At 49.0% G+C, this 25270-nt stretch overlaps 1 protein-coding gene across 1 annotated transcript; it reads right to left on the bottom strand.

Moving 5' to 3' along the window:
- Positions 1–8586: 8586 nt before the first annotated feature.
- Positions 8587–16992, bottom strand: LOC122373463 (cell surface hyaluronidase-like). Its single transcript, XM_043351547.1, has 3 exons — positions 16854–16992; positions 9624–12496; positions 8587–9261 (listed from the first exon to the last, which is right to left on the bottom strand). The coding sequence occupies exons 1-3, from the start codon at positions 16983–16985 to the stop codon at positions 9054–9056; spliced, it is 3213 nt and encodes a 1070-aa protein (XP_043207482.1). The 5' UTR covers positions 16986–16992; the 3' UTR covers positions 8587–9053.
- Positions 16993–25270: the final 8278 nt, after the last annotated feature.

Consider the following 25270-nt stretch of genomic DNA (forward strand, 5'->3'; position numbering starts at 1 on the left):
TTTCCTCCCTTTGCCACTGCAGTCAAACTGCCCCCCCCCCCCGTTTTTACGATCTTGTCTTGACAAATGACAAAGATCTTATTTCTGTTTGAAAAATACATATGATGCAGTGAACTAGAGGCCCAGTTCTAAGAACCTGACTTTCTTTCAAACATCAAACTCAGATAAAAGGGTGAAGTAGCTATGTGCGGAGCAGAGGCACCATGACCAGAGTTAACACACTGCTACTCCGCTGTAAGCCTTGACCGATAAGGGACATGCGCCAACGGAAGGTTTCGGCTTTAGCTTCGGTATCTGCAACAGAAATACCTGAAAATACGTTGGCTGATCTCAACTTTGACAAGCCTACCTTTTATGAAACTCATCGGTCGAATTATAATTCGAGCTAATGTCCACCGCTAGGTCCATATCCCATCGCTTACCTAATCGAAGAATGCATAATAGGCACAATTGGATATTATTCGGCGTCAGCACCAGTTGGTCTACTTTGCACGGTCCAGTCCTGGAAGTCATTCACAATCCATCACCAGCGCCTTAATATCGACACGGTAGCGTCGTCGGAAGCCATTCAGTCGCGCTGAGCGAATGAGCGGCGCCACGGGCGGCGCTGGAAATGGCCACCACAGGTGAACCGAACGGCGCACCGCTGGGTCTAACTAGCGCCCGATCAATTCCTGATCGAACAATGATGGCGACCAGACGGAACGGCGGAATGAATGAATGAATGAATGAATGAATGAATGAGATATATTCTTTTCAAATAGCAGTCTGAAATGATCATTCGTGGCCCATTTTCAGCTTGATATTGAACGTAATCAATGGCACGATTATACTGAGACCGCGTTGGGGAATCCTCGCACTGCGCGAAATATTGCAAATATGTCGACGCGTTTTTTTCAAACCCCATATCTGTTCTCCCCGAATTTCCGACAAGTTGGATAGAACCTTTCAAAAACGGCATAGTCACTCGGTTTTTCTCATTTTTTTCTGTCTTGGCAGAGCAAGCAATGCCAGAACAAGCTTACTTACGAACACACGAATCACGATCAGGAGCGGATGATTGAGCACTTTTTAAGAGGGATCTTTCTTGCTTTCCGGAAATTCACGAGAGAACAGATGTGGGGTTTGAAAAAAAAAACGCGTCGATATATACAAAGTGTAGGTATTTCATTGTTGAAACGGAGTGAAAGCTCTGCATCTTCTCATTTCGTTAGTTTTTATATTCTCATATTTTCTCATCCATGCACAAAGTATCACATGTAGCATTTTATAGACAGTAAACGCGGATGATCTTACAATCGAGATGTCGTCTCCCGACATTCCAGGTAGCCAGCCTCCACCCATCCGGAAACACAAAGCTGATGTCCGCATGGCTGACACCAGCTCAGCTCGCCCTGCTGGCTGTCACAGCCCTGGAGGTTTGAAGCAGCCCCACCCCTCTACCCAGACAGCTCCTCTCCTCTCCCCAGACCCGACTGGAAAAAATGCCTCCACTACGCTGAAGTTCTCGGCGGAGGTGATGCGCCGAAATTTCGGCGCAAGGGTTTATGCGCCGAAATTATTTTACCAAGCCATGCTTCATGCGCCGAAAATTTTCAAGGCTTACTGATGGCTGCAGGTTGTAGCCACGCACTTTTCGTCGAGGGGGGGGGGGGCTGGCGTGTTTGTGTGACTGTCTTCCAGTGACTACTGTCTACAGACGGTTGTTGGCACGGTCGACGGGATCGGGCAGACAAAAGACATCAGCAGGCCATGCGGGCGGGACCGAGCACCGGGTTCGCTATCACAAAATCTCCTGACTCACAAACTCACTGGCATGTTCCATAACGTAACCTTTATTTTGTTGCCCGGCTCTGATCAGCAGTAGTGCCCAGCCGGTGACTGACGCCTGACGGCGCCTTCAACAGGCGTGGTGCAAGCACGGCCGATGGGATCGGGCAGATACCAGGCCACGCGGGACCGATTGCCAGCGTCCGCTCACAAATCACACGCCGGAAATACAGGAATCACAACGGTCAATACGCACACGATAGCATACGTTATCTGAACTAGGGGATCCGACAATCCATAACCTCACTCTGGATCGGTGAACTGTTCCCGCCGTGGGAGAGTCGCAATCAGGTTCACTGAACATGACTTAAATACCCTGAGACGAACACGAGACAAGATAAGTGATATTTAAGATGTTTAACTCCCGAAGACATTTAACCCTCGCCGGCCGAGGGGGGGGGGGGTTGGAGCCACCCCCGGACGTTTTTATCGCGATTTACGCCGAAGTACGCCGAAAATTTCGGCGCAAGCCGTCGATTTACGCCGAAGTACGCCGAAAATTTCGGCGCAAGCCGTCGATTTACGCCGAAGTACGCCGAAAATTTCGGCGCAAGCCGTCGATTTACGCCGAAGTACGCCGAAAATTTTCGGCGCAAACGCCCAACTACGCACGAGTTCTCGACGAAAGCGTGAACTCGTGCAGTCGGGCCCAGTCGGGCCCCCAGACAGCTCCAGCCCTCTCCCCAGGCAGCTCCACCCCTCTCCCCAGACAGCTCCAGCCCTCTCTCTGTGCGGTCGACGGCTGACGGGAGCGGCCGACACAGACGGAGACACTTCAGAACCGCGCCGCAGCGACACCCGGCCTCGTCCACCGAGATATAAGGCAGTTCAGGGGATCAGAGACAGTAGTAGTGCAGCCTACAGTACGAATAGAGACCGGCAACAGCCATGTTGTTATAAAGGAACGTCGCTTCTGAGAAGCGTCGACTTTTCCCTGGTCTGACGATGTCAAAGTCTGTTGTAAAAACGGGTCAAAGTTTAGATGCACAAATGTCAGATATGGCATGGTAACAAGATGTAGCCCTGACATCTGCATCGAGGCCTATAACAGGTGCTGAAGTGTTCCCGCTGATCATGCAGTCATTGGGTGTGCCCGTTGATCGCTCGTGGTCTTCTGGAAACGCAGTTCGACGTGCGACGTGATTACATCCTCATTCGCATCTTTTCGCGTGCAACATTGCTGACATAGCTCAGTATTTGCGGCGTTCCAGGTTTGATAGGCATATTTGCCGTAGCGCTTATGGTTTTAGGCGTCGCAATAGCAGCATTGTTGGTCGGTACGCGTTATGTCCTGATCAGATGCTGAGTGATATAAGTATTCGGACAATGTAAAACACAATGTTAGTTGGCACTATATGAAAAAGCAATCCAGAAGCAGTTCTTTTGTTCAAGCAGAAGAGCATCTTAGCATCGCATATTATGTTGACTTCAATAATTCTAGCATTTTTGTTGATTTGTAACAGCTCCTTCATCGAGAGACTTGGAAGCAGATGCTTTGCAAAACACCGCAGGAAAAAAACTCAAAGGCAAAACAATATGGACAACATTTATGTTGGATTTTATCACAAAGGATGACAAGTGTAAAACTAAAGAAAGACGTGGCCCATGCCAAAGTAAAGCCACTTCTTTGTTCCAGTCCTCTCTAACGGCTCGTCTGTCATCGATCTATTTGTTGCTGGCGCAAAGTTCCAGCCATGTCATCCTAACAGCCCTTCACCAGATCATCCCCACAAAAAGGCGTTGAAACAGTCTGGCTCACCCAGCATTCTCCAACACCGCCACCCGCTCTGTTTTTTTTTTTTAGTCCTTTTCTGCCCTGACCCCGTCAGCGTCAGCCCCGGCACAAGAACTCTCCGTAATCCCTCACAATGCCGCAATGATGCGCCCCAAATCCCTGTGTAATCCCTACACGGAGGTACGGCAGTGGGCAGGGTTGGAACCATCGCAGCGGGGTGTCTTTAAACTCTGACGCATTGGGGAGTGCTTTTTACATGCTAGTTAATCCCGTGAACATTGAACAAGCTCGAGTCTCAGACTGGGTCATGAGAGATGCGGACGCCCGTCAGTGTTAGAAGCTAGCCGTTTATGTACAACAGCCTGTTTTGTTTCTTTTTTGGAGTTCCCTCGGCAGAGAAAATTACTTGCGCACTATTCATTTCTGGCATCAAGTGATTAAAAAACATATTTCACCTTTAAATCGACTTTGTGCATCTTTGTGTTGCTATAAGATGCAAGTACAATGGAAAAAAATCGCAATACGACTGTAACACTACCACTGTATTTTTTATTCGGTGTGCTGTCTAAAACTCATTCGGGATGAACAAATTCGAGCAAAACACTCGGGCTGAGAAATACACACTTGATAACTTAAGGTCAAAGGTCAAATGAGTGGTCATATTCTGCCACAGATGGCCATCAGGAAGCTGTTCTTTCCGGTCATAAGTGGTACCCGAAATAGCCCTGATAGGTGCTTACCTACACTCCTATTGGTCAAACGGCCGGCAGAGTGACCAATAAAATTGGATCATGGCATCTAAATGGCTAACGAATCCAAAACACCGATCGTGACTCGAAGCAAATCTTTCACCAACGCGTGCTGCCTCCGACATGGTCTTACAATCAGCACAGGACATTTTGGACCGAGTTTTACAAAGACCGGTCCATCAGAGTGCTCCAAAAGATGAGCTACCTTCTGAGACCGTTCATCTTTCCAGTAAACGGTCGCTTCTGGTGGCCTACGTCTGGTGCGCGTTCATCTATATCCCGGGTGCCGGGAGAAGACGATTTTGGATCATTAGCCGGTGGGGATAAGATCAAAGCGGCCGATGATGTATTACCCAGCCGGCAGTCGGCGAGAAACGCAACGGGCGGCCGGGCCGCAGCGGCGAGATTTGGTCAGGTCAGGTCGTGGAGAGGTAGGGGACCTCAGAGAGGTCTGCCGCCAACTGACTTGGGTTGGTGAAATTTGGTGGTCCGTGTAATTGGTCATACGGTGGACAGCGAGTGCGGTACTGGAAAATAATGGAACTGGGAATGACTGACTGATCGTGGACCGTAATGGGTATAAGCTAAATCGGTTGGGCATCTTCAATGTGATACATAATTCAGTCAACGTACGAAGCATCTATCCTGTATCCAACAGTCGAGCGTCTCAATGTTTACAAAAAATGTCATTTCAAAATTATATTTAGCTGGAAGATGACAGGCGAGGGCAACTTGGATTCCAATTATACCTTACAAGTCACAATGCACAGTGCCATCTGTATCGGTAGTACAATACAGCTGTAATAAAACAAGGATAGCCTAAACAGGATAACCTTATACTATGGAAATTACGACCAAAATCATCTTTAAAAAATGATTCGATTCATCAACCGTCATCAGCGCCCCAACAATTCAACGAACTCTTTGTTTCGCAGTTTTGGAATAGCACGCACCCTCCGAGCAGTAAAACCAGTAAAAAAGCGAACCTCTGCTATCCATTATATAGCAGAAATTTAGGCCATCTCTATCGCCTTGCCACGGACCGTAGTCCCAGTCCGTCACCCACGGACTTGGTCTCGGCCGCGCTGCGTTCGACGGCCAGTTAAATGGAGCGCAGCCGTGAGCGACGGCGCGAGACGACATAAATGACGTCACTGGGAAACAAGTGGCCCGGCCAGACAGCATTGATGACGTCACTGGTGTGCAAGTGTAGCTTGTCAGATGGCAGAAATGACGACACTGGGCGCGTGCCAGTCAAGTGTGGCGTGCTAGATGGAGAGAGGCGCCAATCATTTACCGATGCATAATAGTTATTAAACCGTGTCATTGGTTGGCGACAACAGAAAGACAGCGAGAACCATGAGGCGTGGCCGAAAGCAATCTGAATTGCATCTCGACAGAGACGATCAATTGAAGTTCCTCAACTGCCGAACGTTTCACGTCGAAAAGCACTGCTATGCACTACAACTTACACAATGGGACCTAATTGGCTCGCATCCTAACTTTACAAGCCAAGGGTCACGTGACTACTCGCTTCAGCACTAATGCACATTGAACAACTCAAACTCAGCAAATATAAAGGCTTCTATATTGTGTTGCGAAATACATAGGATGTGCTGATCGGACGCCTCAGTGTTATTGTGAAGGTCTTTTCAGTAGAGGCCTTTTCAGCAAAATACAGTCGCTGGCGAGGGCACCGACACAAAACTTTACTGCGTGCATAAACTGGCAGAGTTCGGGCACTCCGACAAACTTCAGAGCAGGGAAACACAATGGGTTGCTGTACCGAGCGACGGGGCATTGAGAGACGTCCGAGGCGCGCACATTCAATGGACTGGAAACGATGATATTTGAATAGGTCTGAGTACGAGCTGGTGTAGCAACAGGTTGTGTAGTTGTTACGTGATTTATTTGTCGGTGTGGCGAGGAAACGCATTGACTTTTTGCCTTACTTGACCTAACCTAGTGACCTGACCCTGGGTGACCTAGGTCTGATTTTTTTTTTACAAAGGTAAAAATGATAAGAATTGCGGAAAAACAAACTCGTGTAACCAGATTAGCCTAGATGACATAAGCGAACCTAGCTCAGAATCCCTACATATTTCTGTCCGCACCCATGACGTCGAACTTTTTATATTCTGCGCATGAGTCGACCTCCCGTCACCCAGTTTCAGTTCGGCGGCCTGCCCTGAGGAAGATGGATGGTGTCGAAAAACGTCGCCGGCCACGCCAGCGCGACCCTGCTCCACTGACGTCAAAACGTCAGCTGATGAGCCAGCCAGCTGACTCACGCCCGCTCCTGATTGGCCGGATTGAGTTTGGTCGGCAAAACGTGCGCACAATCGCCGCTCGTTACGCCGCGCGGCTCAGTGCCTTTGTGGCCAGATGTGACGCAGGCGGGACGTATTCAGTCGTCCATCATACCGGGTCACCCATCGGGGTCAGGTCAGGTCCCAGGCCAGAGGCCCGCCCACGGAAAGGCATTCAAAGACCGCGGCTATGGGTGAATAGGCGGGGAGCCACCTGTTCCTCCCCCTCCTTGTATACCTACCCCCCCCCCTCCTGCCTACCCCCATGGGCGACTCCAAACGGAGGGGGGGATGTAATGACTAATGACTGTGCATTTGTAAATGGCAATACTACGATGTTTTTGGCCGTGCCGTTAGTTGATGCAGCTCACACTAATTGCACGAGTTAGGTGCACCTAACTGCAGGCATGCCTGTGCAGGCATGCCTGCACTACACTAATACCTACACTACATTGCAAAGTCAACCTACGATTAGTGCATACATTTTGGTAAATTATTAACATAGTTAATGCGTATACCTAGTTTTAGTAATTGTTTCTATTTAATACAGCATTTCTTTCATATTAGCGTTCAAAGAAGTTTCATCTTCTATATAAATTTCATTATATCGTTCAAGTTTTAGGTCCTTTTATTATATCGTTCAAGTTTTAGGTCCTTTTTGCATTACATAATTACGACGAGCGAGCGCAGCGAGCGAAGCGAGTCTTTTCAATATAACGGAAAAAATCTCAGTATGAGCGGCCCGGCCCGGCCTGTAACGCTTTTGAGAGGCTTATATCTCAGCAACCGCTGGACCGATTGGCCTGCAGTCTTTTTTGCTGGGTAGCCCCATCCCTTCTACCCCGTAATTGACTACTTTTGCTACATCTCAGTGACCGTCGTGGCACGTGCCACGTGAAAAGTCAAGGGTGTTCAAGCTGTTTTGCAAAAGTAGTGATTTTGAGAGGCTCATATCTCAGCAGCCGCTTGGGCGATTATCTTGCGGTAACTTTTGTAGGGAAGCTGCATCCCTTCTACCAAAGGTCGGATACTCTTGATCTATGTGAGTCACCCCCACTGCACGTGCAAAATACAAAAAGAAGAGGTGCCAAATTTGTTCCCATTTCAATAACTCGGTAATTACTGGGGCAATTTCGCTGAAACTTGGCATACAGGCAGGCACCCACCAGGCAATGCATTCCCATGTGTTGCGGTTAGGGTGCTACTGCACGTGCGCACGTGCAGGGGGCGCTTCCAGATCTCGAGAACGGCTGGGCCGATTGCGCTCAAATTTGGTACACAGTTGGGGACCGGTTAGTAGGATGCCGTGCAAAAGTCAATTTGGACCCCGTTTACACATGCGCACGTGCAGAATGCCGCTTCCAGATCTCAGGAACGACTGGACCGATTGCGCTCAAATTTGGCACACCGCTAGCGACCAGTTAGTAGGGCGCCGTGCAAAAGTCCATTTTTTGGACCCCGTTTGCACGTGCGCACGTGCAGAATGCCGCTTCCAGATCTCAGGAACGGCTGGGCCGATTGCGTTCAAATTTGGCACACCGCTAGCGACCGGTTAGAAGGGTGCTTTGCACAAGCCCCGTTGGAAGTACCCCTCGCCCTTCCGCACGTGCAGGGCTCCCTATCTTGCTCGCTCGTTCTTCGCCCAAAAGGCGTTTTACTGGTATGTTATATTTATGACAAAGCGATATTCCAATCAGGGCAATGTTCTGACAAAACAATGCAATTTTTCAGACTTAGTACTTAATGGTAAACAATTGAGGTCGAACAGAGGTTGATCTCGAAGACACCAAGCAGCCATGAGTAATGAGTATGTACTCTAGTAACTGCATTGTGCATGGATTTACTTATACTGGTCACCCTAGTCACATTTCATCGGTCATTACTCTCAAAGGCAAAGGCTTCCAAACTTGTTCATCTGGAGTCACCACACAACGCTCCATCTTTCTATCCCGATATAAGCAGGTTGTTGCTAAAACTGTATATTGAAAGATAGGTGCATCACAAACAACATTTTCGGACGACAGTGTACACACTACACAGTGACTTCTGAGCAAACCCACGGCAAACAAAAACCACTCCGGGAAATCATGATCGATAAAAATGCAACATAAGAGGGAAAGTGCCAATCACCAAACTTTTGAAAACATTCAACAACCTTTAACCGTACATAATTGAACAGAACTTGAAAAACTAATAAATGCAAAATGTCCGGATTTCGGTAATCAATCTTTCTAAAAGGTCGATCTACCAGAAAATCTCGGTAAGAAAGTGAATTTCAGAAGACTCGCTAGTCTCTGCAAGGGCCTCCCTGTCAGAAGCTGGCAAACATAGAACATATTCAGCACGCAGGCACCACAAGACAATAACTTTCAAAGGACGGTTCGGTCAGATGCTGCCATTTCCAGAAGTTCCACTGTCCGAGGCTCTCCCTCAGAAGACGGGCTCGGTGAGGGCTCCGGTCGCCGACACGGGGTCCGTGCTGTAGGCCGGGTAGGCCCGCGAGCGGCAGTCGCCATCATCATTCTCCGCGTCCAGCTCGATCTTGATCTCGAGACTGCAGATGCCGTTCAGGTCGGCGTCTTCTGTACCCGGACAGTGAGAGTATGTGTTGGTGCCGCGCGGGTACGGACTGGTGAGCCTGCAACGGCGCGCAGTGGCGGTCAGAATACAGACTGATCGGTGCGATCGCTTCTTTTCTGGGGAGGGGGAGGGCAGCATGAGAGCTGAGCTGGCTTTTAGAGCTTTCATTTAAGCTGCAATGCTAAGATTTATGCTGCAAGCAGTAAGCACATGACTTTATTATGATGTTTTTGAACTACTTCCAGCTTTCATGTCACAAATGCGCAAAAATACGTTAGCAATCTACTATGATTTCTGTTATTTTTAACCTAAAATTGTAGCCTTGTAAGACTTCGCTTAAAATACAGTTAACAGGTAAATGTATGGCAAATTATTTTATCATTTCAAGGCAACATCGACGGAGTGTTTTCGTTAACTCACTTGAACATGACGACACCGATGCTTGGGTCGTAGTAGTACTTGCTGTTGGAGTCATCAGCCTTCAATTCCGTCATGTTGTCGGTCTTCGTGTACGTGTTCGGATCCACCTGCAGTGACGTCTGGTTTGCTCCGACGCACACACCAACCAATTGGGACACGTTATTCTGCAGACCGTACGGCGCCATCTTGAACTTCTTGGGAACAGTGGTGTTGAAGTGCAGAATGTACGACTCGGCAGAGTTGAGAGAGTAGCTCATCTGCTGCTCAACTAAGGAGATATCCGGGTCGCTGGCACCAAGGTCGTTACGGGTCATGAACGTTGGCACCAAGCCGGCCAGTCCTGACCAGATTTTCAGCCGGGAGAAGCGGTCGGGACAGAGGGCCGTGCCGGGACCCCACCTGGGCACGACCACACAGCGCGCGTTGATGAGGAACGGAATGGGCCGGACGATAGTGCAGCCCGCGTGGCCCGTCAGCGTGCCGTCAAAGTCCATCAGGGTGTTGTGCCGGTTACCGTCACGGTCCCTGTACCCGGTGACAGTCGCGTTACCGTCGTAGAAGCGGATACCCTCCGACGGATCGGCAAAGTCGAACGAGACGTTCCTTACGCTGTTGATGGGCGAGCCGAAGTAGACGTTGGAAAATCGCTTTCCGATGGCCCCTGCAGGCCGCAGGGAGCTGTTCTTGAAACCAGAAAAGGTGATGTTCATAAAGTGCTGTGGTCCTCTGTAGCTGGCAATGCCAAGGAGAGCGTGCTCGATGTTTTTCACTGGAACCGAACGATTCATCTGAATGGTCTCTCCCGACTCCAGGGTGATATTCCCTGCTGGTTCACCAATATTTTCCGACTCCCCGATAAATGTAGAATTGGCCAGGATTTCATAATGGGTGCCGACGTCATCGGAGATCGAGGACGCGGTCAGGATGCCAACGGCGTTGTCGGAAAATTTGAAGTTTGTCATGTGCGTGTACATAGTTTTTAGCCACGCACCATCAGTGTTCTTATAAGCTGTGAGGTCGTCCAGTTCTAGCAGTGCATAGGCGCTGTCGGGATCGGTCGGATCCACCTGGGGATGGTACAGATCCGGGGCAAAGGTTCCGTCAGACTTCAGCTCATCGTCCAGTCGAAAGCCAGTGTCACCGTTGGAGTGGACAACGTTCTCTCTGAACGCCTTCAGAAGCGTGCGCTGTGACTGACGCTCCGTCAGACCAAGATCCATATCGGCTGAATGACCAATTGGAAGAAGAGGCATCAATATCCAGATTCCCATGCCCTGGGAGCCGGCAGCATGGTTGCCGATGAGCTTGTTGTCGGGATTGGTGATCCAGAACGTGGCGACACGCTGGGCCACATCAGACGGAATGAGGGTGCCCCTCCTTGTGACAAGACCGAGGTTACCCTTGAAGACGTTGTCCTGCTCTCCCCCGTCTTCTAGGAAGAAACAGTGACCGAGATGATCAAAGGCCACGTTCTTTTCCACAGTGACGTTGTGAGTTGCATGAAGGGTCAAACATCTCGAAAACGTGTGATGTATGGAGTTCTTTCGGATGTAAACGTCTTTTGAAGAGGTATCGAGACACGTGTGGAAGTGAATGGGGTACGCAGCAAGAACAGGCTGCTGACCCATGTGGAAAAATTCAGCGTTTTCAATCCGTGCCGATGTAAAGTTACGATGGATTTTTATATGACCTCCATATGTGTCGTAATCAAATGTGTCGCAAAGATTCCCGCCATAGCATGCGTTTTCCATCTCCCCATGGAACCGCACATTGCGGGAAAGGATTCCTACCTCCGCCTTCATGTTGACCCCATTCGTCACCTCTCCCCAATGGGTGAACAGCACAGGGCCCATGATATTTAGTTGGTTGTTCGCGCAGGAGTCACACTCGACTATCTCAAACTCCTGCGCTTGCAGCATGTCATAGTCCGTTGAGGCCATAACAATGAAGTCTCCCTCCTTCCATGAGCCAACGGAGTCGTCCAGTGTGATGGTCCTTACCAGGGACGGCACCGTCCCAGTAGCGTAAGACGCCGCCTCCACTTGGCCCTCAGAGTTGATTCCGGTCAGCGATACTACAGACATTGCAGCGAAGTCGACGCTGCCGACAGTCTGCGTCAGCCAGCCCGTCTGAGACCTGTAGTTGATGGACGTGCCGACAGTCTCCACACCATTAGCGGGGGTTCCGATGTGACAGATGGCTGCGAATCCAACCCGCTGCCCCTCGACCATGTTACGAATCTCAGACTCTTTGGTGTCGTTGAAGCATAGTGATTCGAAGGCCGCAGCAGTTGCTGCGATGTCATTTCCGTCAAACTTAGCCTCTCGAGAGATAACAACCGCAACAACGTTTCCCGTGTTGGATGCGACTTGGTTGAACTTACTAGCACCTGAGACTCGACCCCAGTTTTTCACAGGATGTCCTGTCGCGTTGAACTCAACCATCCGAAACCCAGATCGAGAGAAGCTGTCATCATTATCAGACACGCTGTAGATGGGTGTACCCATCATATCCTCCCTCGTCGTTTTGTTCAGTGTGCCTGAAAGCTGAGTCCACGGACGTTTGGGCTTCCCGTGAACCTCAAGCCTACCCGTATGAACAACCACGGCCTTCTGCACGCTGGGCGCTCCGGCACTCTCGTCACGTTTCCCCGTCAGGAGGACCTCGGCGTCTCCGGTGAAGTGGCAGTCCTCGGACCCGATCCAGAGCTCTCCGCCCATGAGCTCCACCATGCTGGCGCTCAGCCGGACCGAGTCGGCGGACGGATCGAACACCAGCTTCCCGCCGGTGGTGATGGTGACAGTGTCCATCCGCGCAGAGTTCACGTCCAGCAGGACACTGGTGTTGATGGTGACGTCACCTCCGGAAGGCACCTGTCCACAATCGTGGTGTGAGTAACGATTAGACGATACGCTCTGTAACCAACAATATTCTGTTTACGTTCGCATAAAACTAATTATTTGAGCATTCATAAATTGAATAAGTACGTACAATACAAGTATTGCTGTTAAAACTCCAACTGTAAAACTTGATTTCAGCACTAAGGTAAATTGAAAGTTATGAATCAACTGCGGAATATTAAAATTTGATTATTATTACTCTGTTCATCTGAAAAACTGACTTCAGTTAATTTAGAATCGTCGCGTAAGGACCTTTCGATTAGTATCGGTTTTGTTTCCGTAGCTCCCTTATTTACGGAGTTAGACAGTGGGGGGGGGGGACGAAAAAGGCCCCCCCCCGGGCTGCGGTGGTTGGGATTACCCCCCCCCCCCCCCGGGCCCGGACGGGTTAACGAAAATTTCTGAGTATGAGCGGCCGGCCGGCCGTGCGGACGCTTTTGCGAGGCTTATATCTCAGCAACCACTTGACCGATTTACACGCGGTAATTTTTGTAGGGTAGCTTCATTCCTTCTACCAAGTATTGGACTATTCCTGATGCATGTGGGTGACCCCTTATGCACGTGCCACGTGCAAAACGAAGAGGTGTCAGTTTTGTAATTGTTGCACTATCTCGGTAACTACTTGGCCGGTTCAGGTTGTGCTGAAAGTTGGCATGTAGGTAGGCACCCACTAGGCACTACATATCCATGTGCCAGAGTTGGGGTGCTGCTGCACGTGCGCACGTGCAGGGGTCGTTTCCAGATCCCGAGAACGGCTCGACCGATTGCGCTCAAATTTGGTACACAGTTAGGGACCGGTTAGTAGCGTGCCGTGCACAAGTCAGCTGGGACCCATTTTGCACGTGCGCACGTGCAGGGTGCCGCTTCCAGATCTCGAGAACGGCTGGGCTGATTGTGCCCAAATTTGGCCCATCGCTAGAGACCGATTAGTAGGGTGCCGTACACCAGTCAGTTTGAGGTACCCCCTCGCAATTTCGCACGTGCAAGGCCCACCCTCTCGTTCGCTCCGTTAGTCGCCCCAAAAGGCGTTATACTGGTACTGTCGCCACGTGTCCTCTGGTATTTCACACGCCAACGACACTTATTTAGCCGGATGATAGACAAGGACTGTAGGAGAGCGATGGGTAGATAAGGATGGTGAGGAAGACGCCAGCCGCTGCCCGATTCCAGCCTCTCGATGGCGAGACCACTGTAATCGGACAGATCAACCGATACTCCGGCGCCTCGATGGCGAGGTTAGCCGGAGCCGACTGGTCGCACCCCTGTCTGAGCGGAGACCCCGCACCCGAGTCTCGATGGCAAGACCCGGGGAACGAGTTTAAGCTCAGTGACTCGATGGCGAGACACTGTGGCCGCCTCCCTCACACACCCCGGAAGAGGCCGTGTTATGAGTCCCGGATGGAAGGAAATGATCGGCTACTCGCACGCTGAGAAGACTCGCTGCTGTTCACTGTCCCTTCCCTTTTTCCACTGGTCCAGCTCCTCTCCACACCAGTTAAGATATTTTCACTTGCTGTATTGAGCACCACCACCACACCACAGCCAGAGCACCACTTCCGCCCACACAGCGAGCACTTCCCCGCCGAGCATTCAGAACGAACTCCCCTCGAGCCCCGTGCGCCGACCCGAGGTCACCTCGCCGGCGCCCCGAGGGCAGGAGCCCACACAGCCAATCACGGGGCCGCTTACAATGAGCCAGCTCAGTGCCGGCATAGCCCCGAGCGCCACGTGGTCGGCCGGCCGCCACATGGCCCGCTCGGAGGTCCGGGCGGCCCGGCCTGCAGCCGCCGGTGCTAACAGTGGCCTACCTCGGATTTTGATCCTTGATATGTTGGGACACAGACTTCTCTATATAACTGGGACAAGAAAATATTTAGAATATTCGAAAACAGTAAAATAGAAATAGTCTCAACATTAAAAATTGCATGACACGCCTCCGCCAGGACCATTAAATCATGTCAGATTTGGCTAAGTTGTTCGATTCTTAGTGTTGTATAAAATACGACCAAAGCTACCCAAAATCAAAGACATCCTATTTTCAAGCTTGATTTTCAACCACTCTAGGTCACGAAGCGCCGCATAGGTTAAATCACCATCTGATTCCTCATGACGTGTTGTGTCGGATATATGTACAGTAGACAGCCTTTCATACAAAAAGAAAAAGTTGTCTGTTCAACATAATAATGACCTCACCATCAGGTCAAATTAGTCTTCACCGTTCCTGGTGATCCAAAGACCATTATTTGCAATACAACATTGGCCACAAAACGTGCATCATTATGACACAGTTTTGCAATTAAGCAGCCTTCTATGGTGTGGCCTGTGCAGCATAGCATGACCTGATAGCAATGAATACATATTCTGACCAGTCCTGTGACTTTATCGGTAGTGTCACAGCAAAAATAAGAAAATATGAATCCGCCTGGGAGATCTCAAACGAGGCTAATCATGGCCAATTTCTAAGGTAACAAGGGTTGCAAAAAAAATCCCCTACGTCGCTCCGGTCAGGGTCTGGCAATAGCCCTACGCGGTGTAGATTAACCCGGCAGGCGGTGGGCCTACCAGCCACCTTCCGCGCGGTGGGGGGGGGGGGGGGGCACTTTTTTGCCCACCCCCGTATCTCCGAAACTACTGGACGGATCCGGAAAATTCAAACGGCGTTCGATAGCCCTGTCAAATTTGTCGAAGGAAACCAAATTTCATTGACCTCGGGGTCACCGATGACGTCACAGGTCAGGTCAAAGGTAAAATGTTTCACCGTTCACGGGGCTTCTAGGGAAAGCGCTATAACACAGAGTAAAACGCATTTTGTCGAAAATCAGCGATAAGGCGTCAGTTGTCTAGTACATATGTTGCTATTAGAGGTCACTGGTCATACCAGGTCAGGTCACAGGTCAGGTCACCAAAGGTCACCAAGGGTCACCACATGAGCCCAACTTTACTGGCAACTTAGCGGCCCCCGGCTAAGAGGCGTTGGGCGAGGGCAGACAGATGCCGGAGAGAGCGAGGGAGAGGGAGGGAGGGTGGGAGAGAGAGAGATAAGCGGAGCGGGCGGGCTGGGGCGGGAGGCACGAGGGGAGCGCGGGATATAGGACAGTCAGAGACGAGCCAGCGAAGGGGACGGACCATCGGTCATGGTCTCGACAATTTTTTTTGTTCTTCTTTGTTTTTTTTTCCTGTCGTGACCCCACTGTGGCGGGTGGTTCCAGGAGCAGGAACTGCCACCAGTGGGCGATCGGCCTTTACTCAGCCAACAGAGTGTCTAGATCACGGAGGCGTCAGGCATGAGCCCAATAAGGCTATGCGATGCATGTTTTATGGCCAGTTTTTCATTTCCAACTCAATGGTGTTGGTTACAAGACCATCAGGTACGGTTTAGGTCACTTTCTGGTGGAGGTCAGGTCAAGGTCAGGTCAAAAAAGGTCAAATTTCAAAGTTAATATTTTTGCATAAAATGGGTATCGATTCGATGCAGCTCGTCACGGGGAGTCTAATGGTGGTCTTTGTTTTGCGCTACGAGGTCTAGAATTGCTAAAAATTGAGTTTGAAAATTTGACGTCATCAATTTTGAACAGTTTTTTTCGCTATAACTTGGCCAAAAAAAGAGGTATCGATCTCAAATTTGGTATGTAGATAGAAGGCGGTAGGGGCTATCACATATATTCCGGTTTTTCCAAAATTCAAAAAAATTTATGGATTTTTTGGCTATTATATTCAAAAAATCTATTTTTTGATTTTTGGGGGTCAAAATCCAAAAAATTCGAAAAACCGAAATAGCAGTTTTGTAGCACTTTTAATTCCACACCTTTTATGTTTGAAACATTTGTCTGTATCTCTAAAGCTGTAGGCCTGACAGCTCTTCCCGCGAAACCTTTTTTTGGGTCGAAAATGGCAAAAATGACGTCACTCTGACGTCATTAGCGGCCAACCTATCATAGCCTTTGGAAAACATTTTTGGTCACCATGTGCGCTAGCTGCTCCCGGGAGGGTACTGAAAGTTTGGTGACGATCGGCGCAGCGGTTCTCGAGATATATTGAAAAAACTAAAGGGGGGCAAAAAATGCCCCCCCCCACCGCCTGGAAGGTTAACTCTAATCAATAATCATATTTTAAGCCGTAATGTTGTACATCAAGAGCATGAAAACTATAAAAATATACAACTTAACGCTTAATTCGCGTTCCACTGAGCCTTGAACAGACCTCCAACTTCCAAGGTAAAGTCATTTATGGGATGGTTGAAAAGATTCATTCATAGACAGTCCGCTTAGTTTTATGAATGATATGGTAGTGATGCTCTACGTTCAAATAAAGCCACCCAGTAGGTACTTACAGCACCAGAGGGCCAGGTGGCATTGGAGCTCCACAGGTTGATCCCGGCCTCTTGGTGTGGACAGGCAGCCCCGGAGAGCTGCGGCAGCAGGACCAGACCGGAACAGAACAGGAGGGGGGTGAGCGCCGCCATCGTGTCGCTGAATGTTTACAGCGCGCTACTGCCGCCCTATTTATACCTAACCAGCAGGGGGTACTGCTGAGGGGGTGGAGGCGGGGGTGGGGGGGGGGATGATCATTGAATGGCTATGAGTACTGGCAACAACGCAGTGCAACAGAGCGTATTGCAGCTTCATTTACTGGGGGGGGGGGGGGGGCAGTAATAGCCGTAATAGCCACGCCATGCGTGGATCGCCCATGATCGTAAATGCATACATACAATACGCTGTGGCGAGATGAGCTTTCAAGCCCATCCCTCACACAGAGTTTAAATATATTATAATTGATATATTTAACATATATTGGAAGCATTTCAAACCCAGATGAATAAATGTCCGTTCACCAGGACCCGTCAAGCGATCACACATCACGGAACTGCAGCGCTTGATACGGCTTACAATATTGTACAAAACTGTTGGATTTGTATACCGTTGACGTCAAGTCGAGTGAACTTTGTAACGCCTCACTTATCACTTGCAAGACAATGTAATCCAAACTTTTGACCATTTCTAGCATTTTTTATATATTTTCCTCGAACTCCTACATATTGACCTAGGGGCCACAAAGTGTGCAAAGGGTCGAAAATTTATGTATATCACGCGCACCGACGAGGGGGGGGGGCGGATGTCCGCCCCCCTGAGGTTTTTCGCGAATAGCGGGAAAACCGCGGCGTATAGCGCCGCGAAATTTGGTACGACTATTTTGTCATCGATTTTACACATGGTGTGCAAGTTTGGACCTCCTACCTTTTAACCCGCGCACCGATGGGGGGCGGATATCCGCCCCCCCCCTGAGGTTTTTCGCGAACGCGAAATTTGGTATGACTATACTTTCATCAATTTTACACATGGTGTGCAAGTTTGAACCTCCTACCTTTTAAGGTCAGGTCACCAGGTCACTTTGAATGACCCAACCTCAAGTCACTTTTTTGCAACTTTGTCACCGTGCCAGAGCTACAGTAGATGTCGGAGGCCTTTGAAAGTCGCAGGATATTATTAGGTCATTAGTAGCTATAATTTGTATATCTCGGAATTTTGATATCGGTGACCTAAGGTCAGGTCAATTTCGCGACCTCCCCATTATAAGTCAATGGGGGAAAAATCAACTCCCTGTTTTTATCACTAAAACGGGTCGGAATGGCCCCATATACCATACATGACTTCATATACGATCAGCCTTCACTACCTTGAGGTCTGTTTTGCTGTTGGGCAGCTGTGAGGTCATGTGACGTCATCAAAGGTCACCAAAGGTTTTTGGCCAATAACTCCGTACAGGAACAAGATACAGACACGTGGATGGTCTCATTGTGTTCAGCTCGTCAAGACGCATCGAATGATATGCATGATGACCTCGAGGTCACGTGACCTGAGGTCAACCTTTGACCTTGACCTTTCGAGGTCAACATATACTGGGTGTCCGGAAAGTTCTGGCGCCTCTTTTGGACGTCGTCTAACGCGCGCTGTGATTATTGGACTTTTAACCAATCACCGCAGATATGACCCCTCGTTCACCGCTCAGCTAGGGGTCGCGTAAATATGACCTTGAAACCGTTTTCAGTGCTAGGTATATGGGCGAAGATGCGCCTTGTCGCTGAGAGCCCGCGCGCGGGGGCCCGGTGCGGCTTGAACGAGGCGCGAGTTGCAACGCGATGCGGCGTTTCCCGGCGAACGGTTGAGCAGGCAAAGGTGCACTCCAGATCGGAAATGTCTTAGAAAATATTCTCACTCAGCTACAACCACGGTATGCCAAAGCTGCTGAGACTGAAGCAGCATTTCAGCGGCAATCGAAGAAAATCTTGGGTCTGATGGACACAAATGTCCCATCATCTTCGTCAAGGTCAAATAAATGACTGATAGGCTGGTCCACGAGGGGTTCCTGGACACGACAATCAAGGCGACTTGCCCTAAGGGTCATGTCGCACTTCAACAGCACGGAGCGCCCTCCAACAACGCCGCTGCCGTCCAAACCAAACTGACAGAGGAGCTCGGCGGACCAGATCACCGTGGTGAAATGAGATTAGGCCACCTTATTATCCCAGCCTTAACCCGCTCGACTAAGGCATGCTACGCGTTTTGCAGAATAAGCTCTAGGCCACCTCTCACCCCAGCCTGGAGTCCCTGAACACTCGCATCATGACAGCATGGGAGGACAGGAAATGTCCTGCACCGTCAAAACCCGCAGGCGTTTCCGCCCTCGCGTCGAGGCCGTCGTCGGCACAGACGGTGGTTACAATGAATGGGCACTTAGCAGAAGGATGTGGCTTGGTGTTCCTGGTCATTGTTTCGTTCTATTGTTGAGTATCTATGGACCAAAGGCATTTATCTTAACAATGTTGAAAAGCGCCAGGACTTTCCGGACACCCTGTATATCATTCGATGCGGATTGACGAGAGGATCACGATAATGCCCTTAGTTTGTTCCTATCTTGACTAATTCGAAAGTTATTCGAGAAAAACTCTCTCCATACCTAGCGCCGCCATTTTGACTTTTTCGACCCCTGTGACGTCATCTTTGACCTGACCTGAAAATAACCTTTGTAAAAATTGTAGATCTTGACCGTGCGTATCCGATGCCGTTTACCGCTTGTCGCTATCTTGCTTCGTTCTCGAGATCTCAGGGGGGCGGTCATCCGCCCCCCCCCCCCCGTCGGTGCGAAGTTGGCGCAGACCCCCGTCGGTGCGCGGGTTAAGGTCAGGTCACCAGGTCACTTTGAATGACCCAACCTCAAGTCACTTTTTTGCAGCGTTGTCACCGTGCCAGAGCTACGAGGGGCGTTCAAAAAGTTCTCGGCCCAGCCATGAAGGAGTTGGAATTTCGGCCTGCAACGCGGTGTGTTCAATGATGTGTTATTGGGATGTCCACTTACGTAGCCATTAACCAATCTGCCCTGTGATTGGTTCAGGCTGCCAATTAGTCGTAACATAGTTTGCTATTCCCGGTCAGAATGGGCGACGCCCAGAAGAGAACAGTGATTTGGTTCATGTATTGCAGAAAAATGCACCAAACGTTATTCACGAAAAGCTAGTGCCAACACATGTTGAGGTTTGTCTTTCTTACAGTAGCGTCAAAAAGTGAGCATCTCTGTTCAATTTTGGTCAACAGATCATTAATGGTCACCCCCGTAGTGGCCAGCCACCAACAGCATTGACTCAAGAAAATATGAAAAATAAGCACTTCTTTGTGAAAAATGACAAATTTTCTGGTCTGAAACAACGCAGCAGAAGCGGAGGTGTCTATCAGGTTCCTCAAAGCCATTCTTCGACAGCGTATTAATATGTTTAAGATCTCTGCAAGATGCATCCCCCGTTTGCTGACACCAGAGGAAAGGGAAACTCGAAAGGAGGCGTAACGCGAAAATTTTGGCCCCTATATCGAAGATCCAAACGAGTTCATTGAACTACTTGTTACCGTGGAGGGATTGTGGGTGTCACACATTGACCCTCAGGGCGTGACCGAGTTGCACAAGTGGAAGCACACTGAGTAAAGGCCACCAAATGTGTGCGACGTGTTTAAGTCAGACGGCAAGGTGACAGTGGTTGCATTTTTGGATGATGGCGGGGCTCTGCTCGTCAACTTTCTAAAACAGGGGCGCACAATTAATGATGAATGCTACAACTCCCTTCGATAACACTAGCGAGGGCAGATATCAAGGAGAGCTGACTAAAAGTGTGCGCCTGATCCAGGACCACGCACCAGCACACATGAGCAGGGTGACGATCAGCGAAGCAGTGAGCTGTGGCTTCGAGTTGTTGTCACAGACACTTTTTTCTCTGTACCTTGCACCCTCAGGTTGCCACCTCTTCCCCAACATAAGGAAATTGCTTAGCAGTGGCAACTTCGCTGACAGCAAGGAGACAAAAGCAGCCGTTTTGGACGTGCCAGATGCGTCCAAAACCCACTTGGCTATGGAGACCCAGGGGCCTCTCGCGAAGCGCTGCGCGAAATATTTTTGTCTTAACGCTGGTTATTTGACTAAATGAACATTTTTTTTGTCTAATAAGTCGACATCGTATCTCTGCTCCTTCATGGTCGGGCCGAGAACTTCTTGAACGCCCCTCGTACAGTAGATGTCGGAGGCGTTTGAAAGTCGCAGTATGTTATTAGGTCATTAGTAGCTACAATTTGTTTATCTCGGAATTTTGATTACCTAAGGTCAGGTCAATTTCTCGACCTCCCCATTATAAGTCAATGGGGGGAAAATCAACTCCCTGTTTTTACCACTAAAACGGGTCGGAATGGCCCCATATACCATATGTACATGACTTCATATACGATCAAGCTTCACTACCTTGAGGTCTGTTTTGCTGTTGGGCAGCTGTGAGGTCATGTGACGTCATCAAAGGTCACCAAAGGTTTTTTGCCAATAACTCCGTACAGGAACAAGATACAGCCGCGCGGATGGTCTCATTGTGTTCAGCTCGTCAAGACGCATCGAATGATACACATGATGACCTCGAGGTCACGTGACCTGAGGTCAAACTTTCACCTTGACCTTTCGAGGTCAACATATATATCATTCGATGCGGATTGACGAGAGAATCACGATGATGCCCTTAGTTTGTTCCTATCTTTATTAATTCGAAAGTTATTCGAGAAAAACTCTTTCCATACCTATCTAGCGCCACCATTTTGACTTTTTTGACCCCTGTGACGTCATCTTTGATCTGACCTGAAAATGACCTTTGTAAAAATTGTAGACCTTGTCCGTGCGTATCCCATGCCGTTAACTGCTTGTCAATATCTTGCTTCGTTCTCGAGATCTCAGGGGGGCGGTCATCCGCCCCCCCCCGTCGGTACGAAGTTGGCGCAGACCCCCGTCGGTGCGCGGAATATAGTTTCACTTGCCCTATACAATTTGGTGCTTCTAAGTGTCATATAACTATTCTATTTTCTAAGCTAATCGCACAAGGGGAGATGGACGGACGCATTCCACCCCCATCCCCACCCCCGGCCGGTCGCGTTATGGAAAAGGACCTGTCCCGGAATGGGTTAAACAAATGCATCTTCATTAAATCTAATATCTATTATTGTCTCGATTGCTCTTTGCCGATATAAGGCGCCGACGTGTTTCGTCTTCTTACCACAGTCGCTCTAAGTTTCTTTTTTTTTAGAAAAAAAAAGAAGAGCTAGAAGGATGAATGAACACTATGAACCATACACAACAAGAATAATTAGGACAGTGCAAAAAAAAGAATCGATAATTCATTGAATAAAACTTACGCACCACGCTGACAGTCTCGACATCATTACACATTTAGAGGAAAACAATGTATAGTAAACCGAGAAAAGGGTTAGGGGAGAGCGGGGCCAGTTGAAACACGGGGTCAGATGAAACATGGCTTTATTTTCAACAGTATGCAACATATGGCGTTGCCGACACCACTGCGCATCCGCGCTCGACCACTTCCTTTGTCAACGGCGTTTGGGCGGCAAACGGACGGTAATTTTGATTTGACACTTGTTTTTGTGTTTTTTAGGGGCGTTTGGGAGAAATCGTTTTTATGAATATTTTGTGATATCTCATATACCTTTGTTTGCTGAAAGAAGAACTCCTGGCTCCGGAATAACACCTTATTTGGCCCTTCATTCAGCATGATGCCGTCCCTCCAGCTCGTTTGACATGTGCTTTACGGCGCGTGCGAGATGGCGGGAGCGGATGGGGTCAATTGAAACGCTTCTCTGAGGGTCAGTTGAAACAGGGCCACAGGCCGTTTCAATGGACCCCGGTGACTTTTGCAATGGTTATTGTTCAGGGTCTGTAAACATTAAAGGAAATAGTCCACCTTTGAAATGAGCTTTTAAACTGAAATAGTAGTTTAATAGAGCTCAATTTTTGACCCCTTTTTCTCCAGCCTTTTGCTTGAAAGCACACTATAGCCTGAGATATTTCTCATTTTCCTCATCCGCCCATTTTACCATAGTCTATGTACTTTATGTCACCTATTATGAGGAACTTTGCACTTTTAGCATTCTAACGACCTATTGAATGTAGCATTTGGAAAAGTAAACCGGACAAAATATCTCCTTAAGAAAGTGGCCTTAAAGAGGAAAACATCCCATTGTTAAGGATAGGTGCAATTGACCCCATGGGCTGGTTCAATTGACCCTCGCATCGGGGTCATTTGAAACGGGCGTAGAGCTGTTTTATAAGCATGCGTTTGGCAGCAAAATATGTTTGAAACATAATTTTACATATCTTAAAATAAAGCCAAAAGAGCATATTTTTTCATGGTCTTGTGCATTTTTCGATATGACAACTAGATCTCGCTGTGCATGTCAATATATAAAAAGTGGTTCAACTGGCCCCGCTCTCCCCTACAAATGTGTTAATCCGTCGACCTTGGGTCGACGAATTACTAGAATATACGGACGGATTGACAAATTTTTATTCCTGCGAGTGGTTAAACCCTCGCCGGCCAAGAGGTGGGCGGATGCCGCACGCTTCCCCCCCCCCATATATTTTTTTCGCGATAGCTCCGAACACGCCGGAGATAGAAAGCTGAAACTTGGCTTACCTGATCTTCGATTCACGCCAAATCTTTTGACATCAACTGCGTATTCAGGTCAGGTCAGGTCACTGAGCTATGACGTCATACGTGAACCTCTGCACGGACTTTTCAGATCTCGCAACTTCGCAACGCCCTCAGTGCCAGAGAAACTTTCACAGGGAGATGAAACTAACAGGGCGTAGTATCCTCCGTAAGTATCATAACTTGTTTATCTCGGATTTTTCCTAAACGTCACATGAGTTCAGGTCGGTCACGTGACTTTACCATTACGAGTCAATGGGGAAAAATGAAAACTACTAATTTGACGCCGGGAACGATCTCAAGACTCAAACTATCTCAAGCACACGGAATCATGATTTCATACGTGAATTCATCCTCGGAAGTTTCGATGCTTCACTTTTGCATTTTTGACCTTGCGTGACGTCATTTATGACGTCACTGGGGTCATAAGTGCTTTTGTCAATAACTCCCGATCAAATTGAGTTAGCGAGTCGGGAAGGCCACCAATGGACTCGGGAAGACCTGCTGAATCGAATGATATGCAATGACCTCCTTTGACCAACTTCGTGACCTGGAGGCCCTGACCTAGCCTTGACCCGAGGTCAACACCCCAATTTGACCTCATCCGAACAACAAGTATACCATTCGACGCGCCTTAGAGAGGCAAATCCGATGATGCCAAAATCGCGGCGCTGCGACCGTGTTTTGAAAACTTATTTATAAAAAACCGAACTCGTGCTTGGGACACTAGTACTAACCTTATAGGTCACCGGTCGACCTGAGACCTTAACCCTATTCCTGGCGGGGGGGCCTCAGGAGCCCCCCCTGAGGTTTTTTGGTTATTTCTCCCAAACGCGTTGAGCTAGGAAGCTCAAATTTTCTGACTTTTCCTAAAAGGCTTCTACGCAACATGTCTGAAAATTTTGAGTTGATCTGACCTCAGGTCGGGTCACCAGAGGCGGTTTGGTGACCCTACCTCAGAAAAGTTTGCAATCACGCCAGAGCTAGAGTTTTTGACCGATCAATTTCTTCTCTTCAGGCTTTAGTAAGGGTACCAGTATGTGCAATTTGTATATCTCGGAATTTTGATATCGGTGACCTAAGGTCAGGTCAGTTTCGCGACCTCCCCATTATAAGTCAATGGGGTCGTTTGACTTTGACTACCATTCCGCTCCATCAAGGCCGAGCCGGGCTGGGGAAAGTGTATGTATAAGGAACTAAAAATTATGATAAAATACATTTCTCATAACAACAGCTCTTCATAAAACCGCTTGAAAAAAGAGCACCCATAAAATTTCGTCATGCATTTTCTTGTTCCTATTTGCTTAATCATCAGTCATGAGCCTTTGCTGGCAGACGATTATGGAGCTCTCGTTCATTCAGTGAATCCAGCTCAACCACTGTGCAGGACCACGCGTTCGCCGCCGACCACTCGGCCGTGTCGGGTCGGCCCAGTAGCTGGTAGTTTGACGTGGGTCGGAAACATTAAACGAAACACGACAATGGGCTGGGGCCGTGATTATTGTGCTAACAGAGCAGAGCAAACGGCGCTGATGATGTGAGCGCACAAAAATTGCAGCGGCACTGCGGGGGAACGGGTGGTGGGGCACATATTGCGGGCACATGAAGTGCACGGGGTGCACACACTGCAGAGCGATCTCCAAAAATGCCCCCGCCCCGTCACAGGACAAAGGATTGGTCCTGTCCTGCGCAGCATCAGCGCTTTGAATTGCCGCACGGGGGAGGGGAGG

This window comes from Amphibalanus amphitrite, unplaced genomic scaffold (genome assembly GCF_019059575.1).
Source record: "Amphibalanus amphitrite isolate SeventyFive unplaced genomic scaffold, NRLGWU_Aamphi_draft 001499F_arrow, whole genome shotgun sequence".
NCBI lineage: Eukaryota > Metazoa > Arthropoda > Thecostraca > Balanomorpha > Balanidae > Amphibalanus > Amphibalanus amphitrite.

Coding starts and splice junctions, on each gene's coding strand:
- LOC122373463 (XM_043351547.1), bottom strand. CDS start 16,985: ATGGCGGCGCTCACCCCCCTCCTGTTCTGTTCCGGTCTGGTCCTGCTG. Junction 12,497..16,853: donor CCACCTGGCCCTCTGGTGCT/GTAAGTACCTAC, acceptor GATTGTGGACAG/GTGCCTTCCGGAGGTGACGT. Junction 9,262..9,623: donor ATCGGTGTCGTCATGTTCAA/GTGAGTTAACGA, acceptor GCGCCGTTGCAG/GCTCACCAGTCCGTACCCGC.